The 22,177-nt window shown below is 36.4% G+C and overlaps 1 protein-coding gene across 1 annotated transcript in view; it reads right to left on the bottom strand.

Annotated features, from left to right (window-relative positions):
* The window catches only part of lmbrd1 (LMBR1 domain containing 1), a 47,510-nt gene that overhangs the window by 8,967 nt on the left and 16,366 nt on the right, over window positions 1-22,177 (bottom strand). Inside the window, exons 6-14 of the mRNA XM_026189524.2 lie at window positions 20,033-20,121; window positions 14,678-14,751; window positions 9,858-9,983; window positions 9,030-9,182; window positions 6,317-6,381; window positions 6,035-6,137; window positions 4,995-5,099; window positions 4,748-4,897; window positions 2,959-3,034 (exon numbers count right to left, since the gene is read on the bottom strand). Of these exons, the coding sequence (XP_026045309.1) occupies window positions 2,959-3,034; window positions 4,748-4,897; window positions 4,995-5,099; window positions 6,035-6,137; window positions 6,317-6,381; window positions 9,030-9,182; window positions 9,858-9,983; window positions 14,678-14,751; window positions 20,033-20,121 (941 nt within the window). The remainder of the gene's footprint in view (window positions 1-2,958; window positions 3,035-4,747; window positions 4,898-4,994; window positions 5,100-6,034; window positions 6,138-6,316; window positions 6,382-9,029; window positions 9,183-9,857; window positions 9,984-14,677; window positions 14,752-20,032; window positions 20,122-22,177) is intronic.

The raw sequence follows: 22,177 nt of genomic DNA, 5'->3' as shown, positions 1-22,177 counted from the left end.
ACCGACAACAAATGTCATACTTTAGTTGCCAGTTGTGACAAAACTTCTTAAGAACTGTAACAGAATCAAATGATGAGGCAGGATGTTTTGTCATAATTACATTTCTGCTAAATTCCAAGCAGTCTGGCATGAAAGAATACCAAACATGTATTCATGATGATGGTGCTTGAATATATTAATAATACTGGCTTCTCTACCAAAATACTTATGATGTATTAAAAGAAACAGTGATATGTTGACATAATAATGCTAAAGATGAATTGATTGATTGATCTGATTTTTCTGACATTCTGTCAATAAGTGTCATTTTATTTTTGGGTTTACTGAACATCACAAATGTTGGCAAAATTGAATAAAAAAACAAAATTATATGACATATTGTTTGTATTTATTTAAAAGCAAGCTGTAAGGATAACTCGACAGCTTTACTGTTCTACATGATAATGCATAAACTGATATAAATCTATATTATCCTATATGACAAATCAAATGCAATATGTCTGTATTTGATTTGTCATAAGAGCAGGTTTTCTAAAAGAATATTTTATTAAATTTTCTGTTGTACACTTTGGGCATGGATGTAATAGTCATTTTATTCTGGCACCTACATGAATTTCAGTATCTCAGACACTTAAATGCTACATGTAGGTGTATATAAACATTAAATAAAATGAACAGATGAATGTGTTCTTAGGGAAAAGCCCTCAGATGCAGCAATATGACTTTATGCTTGTTTGTTAGTATATTAATATTGGCTGTAATAAAAAACCAAAATAGGTTTTAGCAAGAGCCAAAGGAAATCAGCAGCTAAATTAATGTGTGCAGTTTCCCAGCATAATAGAATATTGTTGAACAAATGGTCACAATATTCCACAAATTGAGTGTCTTGTGGTACCATCTGATTTGCAGCTATAAAGATATACATAACTTATCTTTTAGTAATGAAGTAAACAACAGGAGAATATGCTGCAGAATCATGATCATAATTAGAATCATAACTGTTAGAGGTGGGGAAGAAGAACAAACATTATTATCTGAAATACATACAATAAAAAAAAGCTATCGCCACTTATTTTGAACAATATTCTTTGATAAGCATAAGTATTACTGGGAGATTTACAGATACCTAATTACTGTATGTCAGCAGGTGTAAACCAATGGTTTCAATGGATTTATTGGATATAACCTGTTTAAACATTAAATATAAGCAATCAATATAAGCATTGTTTGTTATATGTAATTATATATATATTTATATTTCAAACTATGGTAATTAAATAGGTGTTTGAATGTTTACCTTTGATACGAAGGAAAACATTGTAACATAACTTAATTTCAAATATGAAATCATCTGTCTTTATATTCCACATAAAAGTATTGTGTGTGATCCTACTAGTTATTTCTCTACAAGGCTTTCCATTTTTATAAGCAATGATCTTAACATGGCAATGATCTGCCTAATAAGGTTAGAATAATAAATATTTTGTAATTGAGAGATAACTTCTCACACAATGACAATTGTGAAACCACAGCCTTTAACAAATGCCATTTCCTCTAGTTCAGTGCATTTGAGCCACACACATGCTCTAAATATCATTTATATAGCTCCATAAATAATTACTCCCAAAAATAACTCCAAACACATCAAGTACCATTTAATAAATTATATAAAAGCTTATGATAATAATATCACTAATTTGCTGTTAGATTAATGATACTTGATTGTTAAAAGAATTTCCCTCACTTTGGAAAAGATCTTGCTACTGTTTGGTGCTGCATGCATCTGAAAAATTCAGAAAACAGCCTTCTAGAAACAGCCAGATAAGTGATAAGCTGACGTTAGCTCATATCATGTTGAATCGGAGTGATTACAGACACGGTTTTACATTTACTTAAGACTACTATAAAATTGTATTGTAGATAGATTGTAGAACATTATAGAAAAAAAAACTGTATATGAGCGAAAATTCATATTTAGAAAGGGTTTAGAAAGGTCTGTGTGCTCCTGTGTGAGGTTTCAGGTACTGGCACAGACTTTGTTGTGTGTGCAGAGAAAAGCAGGTTTAACTGTAACAATTTACTTTTCCCCCAGAAAAAATGGACTTTGAGGATTTAGCTATACAATTCTGGGGTAGGGTCTAAAAGACCATAACAGTGAGTCTGAAAGCCATTTTTCCTGTCATGCTACTACAGTTTAGGGCATACTGTAAAACAACACTATTTTTGTTTTGGAGAACAAAAATAGTATTAAGACTATTAAGGTTAGAGTAGATGAGGAATGATAAAAGGCACATGTGTCAGGTATGTTGAAAAATGAAGTAAATTTATGATCTTGTTTGTTTTTCTTTAAACCTGCGTCGAAATGAAAATAATTCCTTTTCTGTCTGTTTACTTGAAGCCTTCAATGCTATGTTACCCCATTCAAGACAGATGTCACTGTGGATCTGCATATATGTAGAATAGCCAACTAGCTAGATAGATTGTCATCTGTATCATAAACAAACGTATTACACAACATTCACACATTTCTACAGATGTATCTTTGGTTTTACACATCATACAAAGTATCCCCTTCACCACCAACAGCAGCCTGACATGAGCATTTATCACATGAATAAATAAACATAGTAGAGCTTATACTTATGTGCATGCACACGTTGGTGTATTCATGCCTCCTTTAGTGAATTAAACATTTGCATGTTGACAGTAAGACACTACCTACTGCATTAGTAAACATTTGTTCTTGGTATTATTAATTCTAATACATAATGAATAGTGATAAAGATTACTGAACAGTGTTCTACATTATATAACTTGGTCACACACACCGTCCTTCTGTTCCTCTAGCATGAATTCCACGTTATGAGCAATAAATGTTTCATGTTGTCTTGTAGGTTCTTTAAGCATCTCACGATTGGAGCCAGCGCTACTATAGTGTGGTAGAAATGACGAACTTACCCTCAGGTGCATCTGCATCACATATCCTGGAGGTGTTAATAGTTGTATTCCCAGATGTAGGACCTGGTGATGGCATCTGAAACCAAAAAACAAAACAAGAGTGATGTACGTGTTTACTACAGAAACATTAAACACTGCAGTACACAAATATTTTGGCATTTTATGATCATGAAACTGTTTGAACTATCGTCTTTAAGAATTTATAACACTGAATTAGTACAGATCATCAACATACTTTATTCATATACTGTATTATCGGCTGATTTACATTATGCAAAGTAAAAACAAGATGATTTGGGTCCAAAGGACTGTAAAAGTTGTAATAATATTAATCTAATTTTCCTGCAGGTATACACAATATATAGCTATATCAGACATATGAACCTCTGTTAACAATGACAGTACGGTGACAATGCATTTAATAACCAACACAGCTCTGTAATTAATTGAAGAAATCGACTAAATATCTAACTAGTAAGGAATAAAATAATTCCTACCCTTAATTCTCAAAACAAAAATTAAATTTTTATATTCTATGTTTAATTTATGTCAATTTTAGACACAAAAATAAAATATTTTTTGGTCCCTAATCCTGCACTTGGGGACATTTGCAAAAATCCATCCAATCAAATGCGATTTGGGGTGATTATCTAACTCCACCCATTATATAAAACTGCACGTGACCATGTGGTGCGCAAGGAAGGTAATATTAGAAATGTAGTGTTTTGATTTAAAAACCAAAAGGAAAAAAAAAGAAAGCAGCAAGTGTTAATTAATTTTGCTCCAGTTCCTCCTCCTGGTCTAACAGCCCAGATGAGGAAAAGTCTAGAGGCAACTAACCCTTTACTGCTTCTTAACTTGATACTTCTCAGCCTCAGCGCATGCATTTGCTAAGCTCTGTCCACTTTTTAAGCAATTTAATCATATCTAAACGAGGAACCTAACAGAAACAAATGTGGGAGCTCATCATGATATTGATCACAGAAGAATTCAACCAGTCCTATTCAATATTTACTCTAAACTGTATGCATCTTTGATATATGGGGTGGCTGTAGCTCAGGTGGCAGAGCAGGTCAGCCACTAATCAGAAGGTCGGTGGTTCAATCCCAGGCTGCCTCCCGGCTGCATGCCAAATATCCTTGGGCAAGTTACTAACCCCATGTTTGCCTACTGGTGGTGGTCAGAGGGCCCGGTGGCGCCTGTGTCCGGCAGCCTCGCCTCTGTCAGTGTGCCCCAGGGCAGCTGTGGCTACAATGTAGCTTGCTATCGCCAGTGTGTGAATGGGTGAATGACTGAATGTAGTGTAAAGCGCTTTGGGGTCCTTAAGGACTAGAAAAGCGCTATACAAATGCAGGCCATTTACCATATAATGTGATATCAAAATTTAAAAGAAAAGAACAAGAGGATGTTTCAGTAAAACAACACACCGGTTCATTTAAATTATGTTGTTTAAAAGATTTTTTTTCTGATAAAGTGTAGACGCAAGGGTGCATCTAAACCACCTGCGTACACCCACACAGCGAGAAAGAGCAGAGCTACATTAGATCACATGGAGAGTAGACTGTCAAACAGCAAAGCCACATAGTCTAATATAGAAAGACGGAACTGAAAACGAACAAGAGTCTAAAAGCCCCGCTGCCAGCCTGTAGAGACCATGCTGCTGCCTACACCAAACTGAACCAAAGAGGTTTGAACACACTGACTAACTGACACTGCCATCGTTAGAAGCTCTCATCAGGGAGAGTGAAAACAAAGAAACACACAGGAATGGACATGAATTTTTCCTTACCTGTACAAGGTATTTCTGGCTGCCATACATGACATATTGTGGGGCTAGACTATAGATCATGTAGCTGGTGTGCAGAACGATCAAAAGAAGAATCATACAGAGGAAGAGGAGAGCCTGGGGGCGAGTTTTCTTAGGTCTTATTTTGTACAGCTGTAAAAAAAAAAAGAAAAGAAAAAAAGAACACATTATCATGTAGTTAACTGGGCATTTGCAAAAATTTAAATACATAAATAAGGCATTTTCTTACCCTTATCCAGAAGAACCAAATGCCCATGTTACGAATGCCGGCCATGGATGTGAGTACGAAGTACACTGTGATGACTGTGATCAGGATATAATCCAGTGGAAAAACCTGTGACATCAAAAACAAGTCAGCTACCGTATAAATCTTAAATGCACAACAATAATTATTGCATCCAGAGCCAAACACTTAGGATGGTAATCTTTCAAGGAGCAACCAGTAAAAATGGGTAATCCCACAATATCTGGTCAGCTCCAATAAATGCTAACCATATCTATCCTGGTTAGTCTGCAGCACATTCACACACCAGGAAAAAATCTGAACATCAACAACTGTTATGCTTTGCAACATGAAGTGTTCAGACTGGCAAGTTTAGGTATTTAAACCAATTTAGCAGTCATGTTTTGCCAAGCTTTTGTGTGTGGTCCTGTCTTTAGCCTCGTCAAAGCAGCTGCTTCTTTTACAGCTAAATGAAGAGGCAAATAAGCATAAATGGTCCAAGTACCAGGAACTGGTAGATCAGTGCAGGAGGAGAGGCTGTATGGTGCAGTGTGAGCTGATTAAGGTGCAGCTTTTTCAGTCACCGGTGCTGCAAAAAAGAAAGCCATCATGTCCACTCTGGAAGCTGCAGAGAGGGCCTCCAGATGGCTTTCAATGAGGAGGAGTGATCCTTTCGCCAATGCTGCTGGGAAACAAGCCAGGGTCTGAACAACCCTTGCTGGGTTTCCTGAGTGAAGGTGTATGATGCTGAAAAACCTGGAAACTCAATGACCTATCACTGACGATGTGTATTGTGTAACCTAATTTCATTACAAATTAGCACTGACCCAAAAATCAGTTTAATGTGTTTAAATTTCAGCACACTGAAGCACATACTCCCCAAGTTTTAAACAACATCTCAAGTTCATTTAGGAGAGACCAGTGATAAAGCTTTTAAATGATGCTTCATTGAGGTTAATGATGACAGAAACAAAAAAATATGGATTTAAGCATATCTTAATTGAGTATAATCACTATTCCAACGTGAGAGATGAGAGGATACTCACAGGTTGCAAGGCTAAAAGAAGTTCATTCAGAGGATTGGTTAGGTTGGTGCCAAAGATTATGAACCCAGAGCTGATGCCAGCCGAGTGGAGGGCTTTATCCAGACTGAGGAGGAAAAAACCAGAGAGAAAGAAAAAGAAGAAATAAGGGTATCAATCTCCAGTATTAAACTTTAATATATAAGGTTAAATGAAGCAATTGCACTGTTTATTTTGGTACATTTTGGTCTTACAAGGCACACACTGCAAACTGTATTTTGTGTTACAGGACAAATCATAACTTACTTTGAAATGAAGAGGGCAATGGTGAACAGCAACGCAACCAGGATAAAGAATATGCCTAGTAATATCTGCAAATCAATCAATCAAAACAGAGAAACAAAAATAAATAACTACAACAAAATACCAGGATGCATTTTTAGAAATGACTGCTATAGGAGGGACGTGTAATCACAGTGTGCCCTTGTTTGTGAACTGCATTAAAAGCTGCATTTAAATAAAATGTGTATTTTTAAAGACAGCTACTTAGTCAGCAAATATAACCTTTCTACCATGTCTTTTGTCAAACAGAGACCATATGGCATAGCCAGCCACAGTTTGGCACTGTCGCTCAGGGTGACAGGGGGAAGCAATGGCACAGCTGAAGCAGAGTTAGGAGGCTGCAATCAGGGAGGAAAAAGCTGGCTGATCAGATGAACGTAGTGGGAGGGGAAAAAAAGTGAATCTAATGCTGATCTTCATATCAATAGTTAGACCAAATTATACCAAATTATCTGAGATAAACCCCTTGCAGCAAAATATTAATTAAGATACTGATGACAGACTTAGGAGAGAAGCAGGCAAGACGGAGAAGAAAAACATAATTTAGTTTAATTTTAAAAAAGTACAGTAATCTTTTTATGAAACTGCTACTCTAACCAAGGAAATATCTAAAAAATGAGTTTACATGTATTAAATGATAGTAAAGTTATTAAAACATTAAATAAGGCACCTGCCATATATATATACACTTTTTTAATAAAACCTCTATAAATAGGTGGCACAATTTTTCACCCTATTATGGTGCAAGTTGCTTACCTAAAAAAAAAAAATAGCTTGTTACATTTCTTGCGCGATCAAAAGAGAGTAACTATTGTGAGCTCCATGTCCTCACGCACTGATTTTAACTGTCAGTGTTTAACATGCTTAGTGAGTCATTTTCGCTCACTGTCGGTGTTGGTATTAAAAGGACAGCATGTGTCTGAGGAACAGTGAGGCTGAAATCGCAATCATTTGGCTTATCACTCTACACCAGTCTCTCAGTATACAGTAAATAAATCTCCCAACTCATTACTGTTTCAATTTGAGTCTGGGGACTATCATTAGCAGCAACCCCCCTGGTTAAAGACAAACTGTTACAGACACTGGTTTAAAATATTTGTTTGAGCCTGCAGTGCAGTTAAGTACTGAAAAATGAACAGCAGTAGGAAAAGTAAAATGTGAAAGAAGGGAATGATGCTTGAATTTATTTTATCCTTAACACATGGAAAAGGCATTAAAAGTGAGGGGTCTGCAGGACTGTAACTGGGCATTACCACTGATAAGTCATGTGGTAATGCCGAGTAATAAGAGCACATTAAGCATGTAAGCCATTCATATAGGCACAAAGTACATTTGTGTGCACGTGCTGGCTGCATAGGTTGAAATATGAACAGAAGTAAGTGGATATTCTTTCAGTGAGTTATTACAATAGCACTGCAGCCAGCCACATAAGTCTTTTATATCAGTTAAAAGAAGAAAAATTTTTTTCTATAACGTGGGAATAATCGAGAAGGAAATATACGACAACGAAAATCTGTTATCAAAGTCTTTTGATCTTTTTCAGTAATGTTATAAACATTCTTGTTACTGTATTTCAGCTGCAGTTCAATAAAACTATTAGGAGTAAATACTTCTGCTGCTTGAGGATTTGCAGTATTGTAACTTTATATTATACCTTTTATTCAGACCCTCCACCATTATGTTTAACAAGAATAATAACAGTCATAAGTCTGTTAAGAAAAGCCATTTTCATTGTGAGAGCCACTGCGTTGTCTCAAAGTCCAGTGAAGTGTATTTATGCCATTTTCAATAGCTGTTTCTGCCAATTGTTGATAAAAAAAAAGCACACACAATAAATGAGTGGTTTGGAACAAGGATATATTATTAAGGATTGGTAAGAAAACCTAGCCACGCGGGATTCTGGCTGAATTTGTGATTTATTTATTTTTGCCCCCAAGCGACTGCATAAAAAGCCAATGTGCTTTTTATTTAACTTCAAAAAATTATTATAAAGCACTTCTATTCAATACCATGAAAAACTGCTCAAATGAAATGTATGTAATTGATCAGAACTTTGAGGCACTTTGAGTCTCTACATTATGCTCATCAGTACATTGTGTCTGGATGTTTTGTACTGGGCCAGTAATGTTGGGACCAACATGTCCACTAGTAGCCAAAAAAAGAAGAAAAAAAATATGAAAAACAATAAAAAGACAAGTTTCTTGGTTGCTTTGGTCTATCCCTTGGGTACCATGAGATCCTGCCTGAGAAATATGAGACTCCCTGAGAGACTTCAGAGTAAATTAGGTGAATAGATTTCCTGTGGGAATCATGTAACTATGCGGTTGTGTAAAGTAGAACTCAAAGTAAATCTAGAGCAGTTCAGATTGGAAATTGAGCACAAAGAAATTGTTTAGGAAGAAGTAGTTGAAGGTGGCTATAAAAATACAAACACAAAAATGATGTTTTAAATGTATTACACAAGCTAGAGCGGGTTTTTGCAGTTTCACCTATTCTTAATCTCAAATATCAATTAAAAGAAGCACTGAATAAATACAGCACTATCTATGTTAAATAACCCTGTCTGTATGCTTGCATTCAATACACACTCATCAGCATAATTTCCCTTTGTACAGAATACTTTGGAGAACATAATTTACTTTTGTGAATGAGAGCCAATTCCATAATGGACACTCACCTTGAAAGGTCTGAGAGCACTGCCCACTTTAGTGCAGCAGTTCCTCTCTGCAATTTCCAGGTGTCTCCCCCTGCGCCGGAGGACCTGTAGTTTGCCCTCCAGCTCCTGCAGGTTGTTTCTATCCCTCGAGGACAGAGGACGTCCATCTTGGCACTGACAAGACGACCAAAAGATATCCCAAATGCATCAATGATCGATATTATGCGGACTTTTGAAACTACACTACACTGCTGGAAGTTTTAATGAGAACATTGAAAAATGTAGATATCATTTTATCTGCAAAAATATGATTTTAATAAATATTTACAGTCAAGTGAATGAGTATGTAGACTAAAAATAGTGGGAGTATTATATAAATGCTGTTTTCTAAACATTCTCAAAGCATATACATACTTGTAAATGTATATCACTGTATCATATTTAAACTACTGCTCTCACAATATTAAAGCAAACTGTGCGTGTTTTGCATTAACCTTCTTGCTACTGTGAAAATAACCTTTAATGCTGCCAATACCTGGTTTTTAACAAGTGCATTTATGCAAGGGACAAATAAGGAATGATCTGGACTATTGTTTATACTTCATGTTGCAATGAGCAACTAATAGATGTCTACACTTTCAGTATATGTGGCCTCCAGCTGGGAAGGTGGTTGACTAAAGCAATGTTACCCACACATAACAGAATTCAAAGACAAAGGGGCACATATGAGATAGAAAAATCCAGAATGATATTAAAGGAAAAACAAATAAAAACAGCATTTGTTTTCATGATTACTAAAGTAAATCTTTTAAGCTTAAATAACTCTTTGTGTCTTCTGATGGGACTCACCTTGGATTTTAGCTTTTCAATCTGATGCTCAACATCATCAATGTCCTCAGTGTTCTCCAGGCGTTCATACTTAACACTGCGGGTGCCTTTTATCAGATTCAAAGGCATAACAGACATACCATATGCCTGGAAGACAGTGCAAAACTACCATTATAATCAGACATCATTGTCAGAGTGAGCACATATGGCACGTGCATCCACCCACACAGGCTCCTGCCTGACGGCAAACCCATCACAATGTGGGACATGACAACAGTCAAATGAGGGTAAGCAAACACACACAGAGCAAATCATATAGTTCCTGGCCTCCCAGGCCATGTCATTTTTGGTTCAGGAAAAAAGATTAAAATGGTGGAACCTATAATTGTGCTGAGGTTTATTGGAGAATTTGCTGCAACCATTTTGTGAGGATATCACTGCCTTATATCACTCTGATGCATTTACAGCTTAACAGTGCCCCCATGTGACAGCACTACCCTCTCTCTAGGATATGAAGAACTTGTTCTAATTATAATTTTCAATAGACGCATTTAGGTAGGAAAATCAAGATGCAGTCAATTTTCACCTGAATTTAAATCAACAGATGTCATTTAATTATATTTCTTTGTAAAAGTTAGATACAATATATAAACACTGCACAGTTTCCCACAAAGATAGACAATAAGAGAAAATCTGTGGGGTGATTTCATCTTTCAGGGGTCTTAAATCACCTGAAGGGACATCTGGACTTTAATCAAAAACGAGGGACATCTTTAATACCAGGAAACAGACCAATCAATACAAAGAAAAGTAAAAGCAACAGGCCAATGCTTTCACAATGCTGTCTCACTTTTATCAACTTGGAAGTGTGCCATTTTACAGGTTCATAGTAAAACAAAGGGCCATTCTGTGCAAAAGATGCTGCCCTCCTTCCATTTTTCATGTGGGGAAATGTCACAGTCTATTTTTTTCTAAAACAACTTTTACTAGTTTTTGAGTGTTAGGTAGCATTAAGAGAGCCGCATGGGATACTAAGTCAGGCTACACTATTATTAGTCTCTGCTGAGGATCTCTGCCACGGGCGAATGTCGCCTCTTGCAATGAATCATGGAGCTCTTAAGGCCAGAGCATGTCCCGAATATCAAACACACTCATAAAAGGAAAACCTGTCCCAGATCCCAAGAGAAACATTTCCCGCCCCTGAAATGTGCAACTATATGAGAGAAATAGAAAAGAAACTAAAAGAAAGACAAAACAGGTTTCCCTCTGCTGGAGTGTACATTTTTAGCTCACTCATCGTAATGCATGCTCATTAAAGTTATTTTAAAACTCACCGTGGTCAATAATAACCAGAAATAGCTCAGCAGGGGAGCTGGGAATGTGTATGCAACTCAATAAGTGTGTGTTGGCTGAGGGTGAAGTCACTAGCTGAAATCATTCAGTCACATGACTGCTGAGTGGGAAGAGGGAGAAGTAGTTGGGCACAGGTCTCCTACACAAGCCTCTTTGTTTGTGTTTCCACTGGATGGATCTGAGGCCCCCCACAAGTTCTCAATGCTATCAGTTAAGAAATAACAAAGCATAAAATTCTCTGGATAGAAGTGGGTGAAAAGACATTTCCACTCATTTAAACTAACATATTCAGGGTTCTCTGTCATTTGATTCAATTAGCAAAGGGTGTTAGAACAAAATAATCTTCACAAACATGACAGAACATTATGGTTACCATGTCTTTGTAGACTACAAATTGTTCTGCACTGAGAACTAATACAGGATTAAAAACAGACTTGAACCCTAAAGTGAACAGGGAAGAGAGCAACTAGATTATTGTAATGTTAGGCAGTGGTTCACTACACTGTCTCATCCTCAGCCCTAAACTGCTTCTGCAAGAGGTCTTTTCCTGTTAAAAGGGAGTTCTTCCTTCCTACAGTTGCCAAGTGCTCACTCTTAAGGCCTTTTCAAACCAGACATGTAAAACCCATGTGAATATTTCATTTGTTTACTTTTTTTTTTTCAGACTAAATTAGTGTTCATGGAGCCATTCATGCCAACTGTGTAATTTTACTGTACAAATTTGCGGCGTTTATTAATTTATTAATTTTTATAAAAGCACTTTGTGACTTTTTTGAACTTGTGCTATTTTAAAAAAAGATTATATTGAACCTAACCTTTCTTTTGCCAAAAAATAAATTCAGATTCAGTGATGTTTTAAACTGAGGAATCCAAAACCTCTGTAACTACATGTGTGCATTATATACAGTCTGCTGGTAATACCGTCTGTGATTTCATCCTACTAAATAGATATACTTATTACATGAAGTTTATATATACACATATACAATGTAGCTTACCATCACCAGTGTATGAATGGGTGGATGACTGGATATGTAAAGCGCTTTGGGGTCCTTAGGGACTAGTAAAGCGCTATATAAATACAGGCCATTTACCATTTTACCATAAAATAGTAATTTCATTCAGGGACATACTGTCCTTCTGTTCATGTCATGTACTTCTCCTTGTTTAGAATTTCAGTTTGTAAGTGCTTATCACACTAAAACACGTCTTGTTTTATTCAAAATCCAATGTCACAAACTTTGAACTTCAAAATGAAATACAAAATATAAAAATTTAATTCAAATTTTAAAAAGCCTCGAGGTGTTACAGAATTCTAGAAAAACAGATATCACTCCAATTCTCTGGAAGAACCTTATGCCCAGGTCAATTTCAGGGTCTGGGATTACACTACCAGACATTAACCAAATTTAATTCAGTATCAGCATTTTTATGGCTTTCACTTTAAGAGCAAGAGAATGGCATCTCAACAGCAGACAGAGCCATGACAGTCATAAGTCAATATGCTAGCTAAGCTTTTAAAGGAAGTAAACGATGCCAAAGGATCTCACATGATGCATGAGCTTTGAGATTTTGCTGATCCCTTGTAATATCATTGGGTTGAGTGAAGCAGAGTGGGAGATTACAGAGTAATTAGGGATAAGAAAAAGTTCTTTTTTGTGTACTTAAATTCTTTTCATTAAATATTTTCTTATTTATTGCCCTCTAAAACAGATTAAAATAGTTAAAGTTGCTATCAAGTGCAAAACACTATGTTTGCAAAATATATTAGAAAAATAAATAAATTTACTGAATTTAAACTCAGTGTATAATCTCTCTAAAGCTGAGCTCTATTTGATTTACAGTACTGACAGGACCATACATTATCAGAACACCCCAACAATAAAATAGTCATTAGCAGCCATTAACTGTTTCTGTCTATAGAAAGGTAAATAACATTGCTTGAGTTTTGTTTAAGTTGCTTCTAATAAGTGAACTATGCACACAGAAAGAAAGCCGTGCAGCCTTACGTCAATGTGAACGAAATTTAAGTGCACCAGGTTGCAGAGCTGTATAGTGTTTACATCACAGAGCTGTGTGCATTAAGAGTACATGGCGAGTTCTGCACAAAGGGTAGTGATAAATTAGCAAAAGGAGTCATGGACAACATTTCCACTGCTTATGGAACCTGTCACTTGGCTTCCATTAAGTTAATCGGGCTTAGTAGCATAAGATGATAAATTAGACAGTTCTTTGCAAATACCGGTAGGTTGCCATCTACAACAGTTTTCACACTTGTAGTTAGAGAAGAGAGGAGATACAGCAGATAAAAGGACATTATTCAAAGTCAGACACACAAAAAAAGAGTTTCTGCTTTGAGGCTGTGACAATAAAAGAGGTACAGACTGCTGTTGCTGTCGCCTAAAAGCCTGAGTTCTTTGATTGACTTTATCAAAACAAGGAACATCAAAAACAAAGACACGCCGGGTGTTTTGATTTCCTCGGGGCATTTGGTCCATAGCAGCATGGGCCAGAACATATCTGAGCACAGTTCCATCCTCAAAATGTACTCCCTAATTATCCACCCTTTGGAGAACGGTTACACAAAGGTGAGAGAACAGTGGATAAATTCCCAGATGAGACAGATTTTTTTTGTGTTAAAGGGCAACTGCCTCGACAACTTATTTGACTTGGTTGTGTATTATTCATTAAGAGTTCCACATTCAATTGTTGTTCATCTGTCAGATAGGATTCTTTGAGCTCAACAGAAACTCGATAGATTGAAGTTGGTTGTCAGTGTTATTCTCAATGTCTGGGCTGATCCTAATAGCGCTCTTGTATTTTTTCCCCAACAGACACTAACTCATGTCAGCCACAACCTCCAGGTATTATTCACAGATTAGTTAAACAATGAAAGCTATGAAAAATAGACAACGTTTCATAAGTTCTTTTTTTCTGACCCAGCAAAAAACACAATCAATATATAACCAAATATACAGAGAGCGAGAGAGAGCGAGAGAGAGAGATAAGTGGCTGATAAGGCTGGGAGGAGGATCCATACATCAAAAGTCTCGGGTTATTAGATAAAAGACAGCAGCCTAAACAATTTCAGCAACTAAATGCTTTATCTTTAAGATCACAAGACATTACTAATAGTAAAAGGCAACTCCATCACCAAGTCAACCAATACTATGAGAAACCATTTGTACACAAAACCTGCAGTGCACTTGAAAGACTTTAAAAGCTAAAAAGAAAAATAAATTATAACCACTGCGTAAACCAAACTTGGTATGTTTGACAAAACAAAGATAACAATTTAGTCCCATTTCCTACGTCAAATCATTTTATAAGTCACTCTGTTGTGTCTTAAAAACCACAAACTCTATTAAGCTGCAGAGCAGGTAAGCTTTGGAAGTCATCCCATTGTATAACTGCTTAATTACCAAGCAGATGAACTGAATGTTGCTCCAATGAACACATGAAATAACACTGACCACTTGTCAACTCACCGTGTAAGTGATCACTGCCAACATGCCAATCAAGGTCAAGGAGCTGATGGAGAAAGACAGGGCAGGAAGACCATCTGTAGAAGGAAAATCCGGTAAGGAATTAGAGATGTGCCATTGACCTCTGAAGGACACATCGATGGACTCACAACATGCACAAACTCAAGATCACAATTTCTGCTGTTTTTATTTTTTTTAGTAATGTTTTTCAGGCAGCTGTTCGTTGAGTCCTGCTATTAGTTGAAATGTTAAAATTGTTCAAATTCTATTGCATTGAATGTATTAAACACCACAAGCTGTTATCATTTGCTCCAGTTGTCTACAGGGAGGTCTTTAAAGTATCCACAGTGATTGGAAGACAGTGAAAACTAATATTGGGACTAGATTCGAGGCTCTCCACTGTGAAAATAAAGTCCATTTACCTTTCATAGAAAGTGCAACTCTAAATAGATTTTTCTAGGTAATGTATGGTTTTACTTAAAAGTATACATTACAAACAGTGGAAAGATAGTAGTAAGTACAGCAAATTAATGACAAACAAATACAGTACTGTGAAGAAGTATGTTTCCCCCTTACTTATTTCTTGTTTTTTGTTTAAATGATGATTTTATTAAAGGAAAAAAAGCTATGCAAAGTAATCGCCCCTGTTTTTAACTAAATTTGTGGAAAGCTGAGCTCACTTTCACTAGCAACACACAGGACTGTTTACTGCTAGACCTGAAACAGAACCTGTCTGATTAAGTGAAGTGGGCCAAAAGAACTATAAAAGAAAGTTAAAGAAAAGCAACACATCTTGCAAAGATGTAAAGAAACTCAGTAACACATGAAAAACAAAGTCAGTGATATATAGCAGTCTGGGAACCTTCTTGAAGGCTTTGGGACACCAGTGAATCACAGAAAGAGCTATTATTCACAAATTGAGAAAACTCAGTGAATTTTCCCAGGAATGGTCGGCCTAACAAAATTACTTCAAGAACGCATCAATGACTCATCCAGGAGGTCACAAAAGAAACCAGAACAACACCTTAGGAACTAAAGGTTTAACTTACTTCAGTTAAGGTCAGAGTTTGTGATTCAAAGATAAGAAAGAGACTAAGACAAAAAAGACATCCATGGAAGAGTTCCCAAGCGAAAACGTCATCTCACACATGTTAAAAATATCTCCCAAGACTTTTGGGAGAATATTCTGTGCACTGATGAGACGAAAGCTAAACCTTTAGAAAGGTTTGCATCCCGTTACATCGAGCGTAACCATGAATTGGGCTCTCTACAAGAGAATCCCGAAAGAGAATGTCAGGCCATCAGTTTGTGCCAAAAGCACTTGGATTATACATCAACACAATGATTCAAAACACACCTGCAAATCCACCTCTGAATACAACAACAACAAAAAAAAAAAAGGTTTTTGAGTGGCCTAGTCAAAGACTGAAGTGAAATCAGATTGCTACACACTGGCATGACCTTAAACAGGCCGTCATGGTTGAAAACACTCTTGAATTAACATAATTCTGTAAAGAAATGTGGGCCAAAATTCCTCCACAGTGATGTGAAAAACTAATTGGTACTTATTGCAAATGCTTGATTGCAGTTATTGCTGGGTGGCAAAACCAGTTTCTAGTTTATGAAAAGAAAATATTTGTCAGAAAGGGGCAGGCAGGTTTGGACAGCTTTTTTTTCCCCCTTAATAAATAAAATCACTTTTTTTTTTACATTTATTTTAGTTATCTTGGTCAAACATTAAAATCTGTTTGATAATAAAAAAATAATACAAGTGGGACAAATATGCAAAAAAAGAAGGAGAAAAAAAAGAGAATAACTTTTCACAGAACTGCAAGATTTGAGCTTGAAGGGCTAAAGCTTAAAAATCATATTAGTATCTGCTGCTTGTACTACTCATTCTTTTTTTGTAAGTACCCCATGCCCACAGATTCAACAATAAATGTTATATCATTGAATGGGGATAATGCTTGTTAGTATTCAGGTAATCTTGGGATTTTGTATGTTATTTTAATTAACAGAATTTCTTTTTCCAGAGATACACCTATTCAACATTTTTGTCATCACTGCCATTTAATACATTGATCATAGCCAATGTTTTAACAGCTGCGTCTCTCAATTCTGATGTGTGGTTGAGCTGATGTGTGTCACCTTTGATTGAGCCAGAAAGAGGACCACCCATAAAGCAAGGGCAACAGTAGGTATCACACCAGCTGTCAGAGTTAGAGTTAGAAGACAGGGATTGATGAAGAGACTGATTGCCACACTCCCCTGTCAGGATCCCACCTGTCATAGTGCTCCAAGTAAAAAGCTACACATTTGTCCCTCTGTAGATATCCCGCATTTTCTCAGCAGCAGCCTCATAATGCCCAGCCCACCTGTCAACACGGTCATAGGTGGCTCTGCTTGCCTTTCTCCTTGACAGTGGAATTTGAATGGGAATTTTAAGTCCGTATTCAGGGCATATATGTTGTGCTGTTTATATCATTTATCACTTTCCTTTATAGGCATCTAACAAGCAGCAGGACAAAGAAGTGGAAAATAGAGATAAATTATATACCTGCTCCCTATTGTATTGTATGCAAAAGGAAAACTTTGAAGTCTGACAGCTGGGCTTAACATTAACATGTGAATACGTGTTTTCTACTCCCGAGTGTTTCATCCCGAATTTGCTGCCTTTGTTTAGTGGTGAGCTTGGTAAAATAGACAATAGCATCATGTTCTGCATAGAGAACATTCTGTTCATGAACTCCACACAAAGCAAAGGATACATGTTTGCTGCCAGTATTCTTGGTTTCTTGAGCAGATTTTCTGGGGCTTAAACATAGGGAATGTTGTCTTTTATCATTGGTGCTTCCACGTCTGCACAGCTTCGTCTCCAAGAGAAACGGAATGAGGCAGCTCTTATCTCAACCCCACATATATATAGCCCTACAGGCCTATGGTCATGCATAAGACTTATAAAGAAAGGTGTTTATTAAGGAACTCCTTTAGCCCTAGCACCCTACTTCTGTTGAGCGACTGAGTAATTAAAAGCAACCAGCAACTAGTCATCTATTCAAAGGAGAAAAAAAAATCAGCATCAGCACACCTTTAAAGAGTTTTTAAAAGAGTTAACCACAAGTGCATCACATTTTTGTCATGGATGAACAAATGCTTAACCCAAAAGATTTGAGTGAAATTAAGGATCTTCAAGTGATGCTTTACAGCATCTACTTCCAGGGGCAGCACTTAAGTTTATAATTTCTTTTCTTAATGCTGAAGAAAGGAAAAAGTCAAGATAAGTTAAGTGTTAGGAATATTGTTCGAGTACTCATAGTAGTTAAAACTGGACTACTGCCCACTGCACTCTCCCTCTTGAGACATGGCCAAAAATACACAACGGTACTGTATGGTCTTGAATACCAACACGAGAGCTAGTGATCTGGAGAACATTAAGGCATCACTTGAGCACTGTAACAAATGTAATGCTGGAACTATTGAAGAGGTAGTGACTTTAATGCACAGTTGTTGCAAAGCAGTCAGGAGGGTTATGTGGTAAAAGTGCCTTTTCTTTACACAATTAACCTCCCATCTGGAAAGAGAAGAGATGGGGAATTACAAAAGGGATCATCCTCACATTTCCTCAGCAGCAGAGCAATTTCCCCCTGTGCCAAAGGAGGAAGGTTATAGAGAGCATGTAGGGGTCCACTATTATGCAGAGAGGCAGATGGTTCAACTTCCTCCTTGATCCCCAGATGGCAAGAGGCCAAAAGAACTATTAGGAGTCCACATTTGCCAGTGTTTAGCATGAGCATATTCTCAGCCTTTGTTCCATTCAACAAGTGAAAATGCCCAAATAGGGAGTTTTTACAGTGTTGTTAGGCATCAACACAAGCTATTTTCTTTATAAAATCATTTATCATCACATTTTATATGACTGTTCAGGTAGAGAGTGACTAGAAAAGCTTGCTACATAACGTTATTGAGTATTTAGGGCAGTATTGCAATCTGTTTTCAAAGCTTGACTTCTGCTGTCGATTTTGGCACTTTCTATGACAAATACAAAGACTGATTTAAGAGTGATTACTAGACAGCCTGTCTGTAAATCACAAATGAAAGCTAAAATATATATTTACACTAGGAGAGCTAAGGGGGTCGTTTTGTAACTTAACTCATATTTCTTGACTTTTTCCTAAAATGGGTTTATTCATCTTATGGTGAATTTTCAGTTGTGTGGAATAAAAAGAAAAATGACAACCATTTATAGCTATAGCCACTGAGGACATCATTTTTACCTAAAAGACATTAACGCAAATGCTGTACACTCAACCAGTCTGGCTGCCAAGCAACACATTTATTAACCAATAACTATATAGGTCACTATAGTTAGATAAAAGAAGAATAATCATTGTAGTGCTAAATAAGTTGCAGATGGGATATTGAGCCAGGGTGGAGCAGAACAGAGTCCCGGACGGTTTGCTGACCTTGCAGAGCAGCAGGGATGTGATGTTAATGAGATGATAAACAGTCACTGTTCTACTTTTACAACAATTCATTTATTAAAATGTGCTTCTTATCTTTTGTGGGCAACTGTGAATTAACTTTTAAAATGTAGGCAATGGTCGGTTCAACCGGCTCCACAACTTTTCCATAATTTTGTTCTCCTACAATAAATAAAGTATTTAGATATCGTTGTGTTTGTTCTTGTTCATTAGTGGATTCTGTACCACTATTGCTGTTGTTGCTTGACAGAGCCTGGCAGTTCTAGAGGGGTTGTGGTACAAGTTGTTACAATTTTACATTACATTGGTGAGGGTTTTTTTTTCTGATGGTTCCAGTGAGCTAAATGTGGAGAGTGCATATTAACAATTTCAGTCCGTTTTTGACATCTCATCTTTGACATGTTCTAGTTCCACTTAACTTTCAATGGTGCACTTTAAATTAACCACATTTCTAGTCTGTTAGTTTAAAAACTAATTTGAGACTTTCAAAACCACCACATAATTTTCTAGCCATCCAAGACATGACTACCTGCTCATATCCTCCCTCTCCAAAGTGGAGAGGGTTATGCATTGTATTGAAGTGTTTAGTCATGGTTATAATGGTAGTCCAAAATCCTGTGTTACATAGACAGAAAAGCTGTACTGGACAGTACTGTGATCAGTGATCAGGCTATATGTAAAACTGACATTATAATAACTTGATAATAGGATGACAGTAGAAATAAGGAAATCCTACAAGATGAGGTGGATTGAATGAAGTAGCTTCACTTTCAAGTGATAAAGAGAAAAAATACGATAAGTCATGGGAACAACTGCTATAAAACAAGACATAAATTGGACATAAGTGTAGGCGTTTTTCTAAAGAATGGGTACTTACGACTACTCCCAAGTTCCTCAAAAAGGTATTGTACTTTCTCCCACTGAGTAGAATTCTGACCGGGTGGGGCGGCGAGTGGAACAAACGCTCTGTAAGAATAAAAAATAATAACTTTTAAGACAGATAAAATTATGGTGGTTCTTTCTAGGCTATCTTTGTCCTCATCACAGAGACAAAGATTCACAGAAATTCATATTAACAGCACATTAAACTGCTCTTTTCAATGAAGGAAAGTACATGAATAATAATAAGGTTTTCAAAAAATGAAGTTTCCAAAAAGTTGAGATATTAATCAAATCATTTAAAAATAAAGTAAACCTTGTATTTAATTAAAAACAGTAGAAAAACAACACATAAAAATGATTAAACTTACGCATTAATAGTTTCTGGAAAAACATCTATTTGCTTACCTCGGCATAAACCACAACTGTTAAACTGTATTCTCCTTACTTTCACAGTAAACTGCTGAGCTACAGGTTCAGTCAGGTCAGCAGTTTCTAAGTGTCCTTAAATTATGACCCACGCAGCTACTCAGCCAGATACAGACATACATTGGCGCGAGCCAGTAATTATGGTCTATGTTTATACATGTGACTATGAAACTGACTTGGATAACATAGCTGAGAAGGAATTTATTATGGCAATGGATAATAATCACTGAAACTACTGTTACTACAAAAGAATTCTTACAAGTCAGCATATAGCTCAAATGATTAACACCTGATTATTCAAAATGAAGCTATTTACAATTTTTCATAAAAGCTTCTCAATTTTGTCATTTTGAGAAAAACAGCTGCCACACATAGATTACCAGGCGCCACTCTGCTCTCTCTGACAGTCTTTTTTTAATGTACATTTTGAGTAATAAAGAGACCTACGTTTCCCAACCGGGTGATTGGCAGAGATCACTTGTATCTTTTTTAGGTAAAGGGACAACACAGCAAATAAAAACCTGAAATAGAACAGAAACTACTCAATTCAGAAAAAAGAAACAATGGTTACCCCCCCGCAGGCAACCAAGGCAGAAAGAGTTTAAGCAAATGTCACCAATTGTTACCACAGTAACATCCACCTTAGGCTTGAGTTGGACTATTGTTTCCACTTTAAAATTATTTTAGCAAAATCAAGACCAATCTAAGCAAAAAATCCCAAATTAAGTCTAAAGTATCCAGACCCAAAGATATTTTCTGATGTTATATGTATTTCCTCTAGGATTCATACTTGCACTTTATCTTTTTAATGTGAATTCCTTTGGCCATCATACGTCTCACTTTTGTTTTTAGAAAAAGAAAATAAAAAGCTCTCGTTAGCTTACTCAACTCTTCATAACTGTGTCTACATAAAGGTTTTTAAAACTTCATTCTTATATCCATCAGATGAGAAATGTTTGGCAGAGTTGGTCTTGCTTTATTTATCGACATTAATTTCCAAACTTTTGTGTGTTGTGGTTCACTCTTTTTGGAGAAGTAACCTTGCTTTAGTTGTTGCAGAATTCAGAAGCCATCATCTTTGATCACCACTGTAACAGTCTCTCGTTGCCACTTAAAACGTGTTTTGAAATTTTTAGAGCACATTTTCTATGTAGTTCCAAAAAATAAGTTTGACATAGTGTCTTAGTTATAAAAATCTAGCTTCTCTATAACTCTGACAAAGCTTGACTTCAGTTCCTCCGATTTCAAATTTAAAAAAAAAAAAAAAGAGAGAGAGAAAAAAACCCCTTAATATTATTTACATTACTACAAAAAATAAGTTAAAAAAAACTGAAAGTATTACATCATTGGCAGTCAGATTTTAAGAAACATAGATAAATAAGTAGAAATCCTGCAGCGAACAATCAGAGGCTATTTAAGGAGTCAGTCACCTTGCCAGGTTTAAAGACAACAAAAGCCTGTAACATGAAGCAAAGACCTACTGAGTGAACACTGCCCAAACAGGGCCATTATGTCTGTTGGTATCAGAAAAGCAGTCTGAGATTAAAGCTATCATGTTGCTGAAAATCAAAGCACCTAAGCAACAATTGCTAGAACAAAGCACCAATAGTTCCAGTTTATTGGGCAAAGGAGAGGGAAATTGCTTCTGTCTATAAAAACATCCTGACATCCAAACTTTCAGCTGTAACAAAGTATAGTCATGTGTCCTTTTTTT

Source organism: Astatotilapia calliptera, chromosome 13 (genome assembly GCF_964374335.1).
Source record: "Astatotilapia calliptera chromosome 13, fAstCal68.1, whole genome shotgun sequence".
NCBI classification, from domain to species: domain Eukaryota; kingdom Metazoa; phylum Chordata; class Actinopteri; order Cichliformes; family Cichlidae; genus Astatotilapia; species Astatotilapia calliptera.
This window is presented reverse-complemented; position numbering and strand designations above follow the sequence as displayed.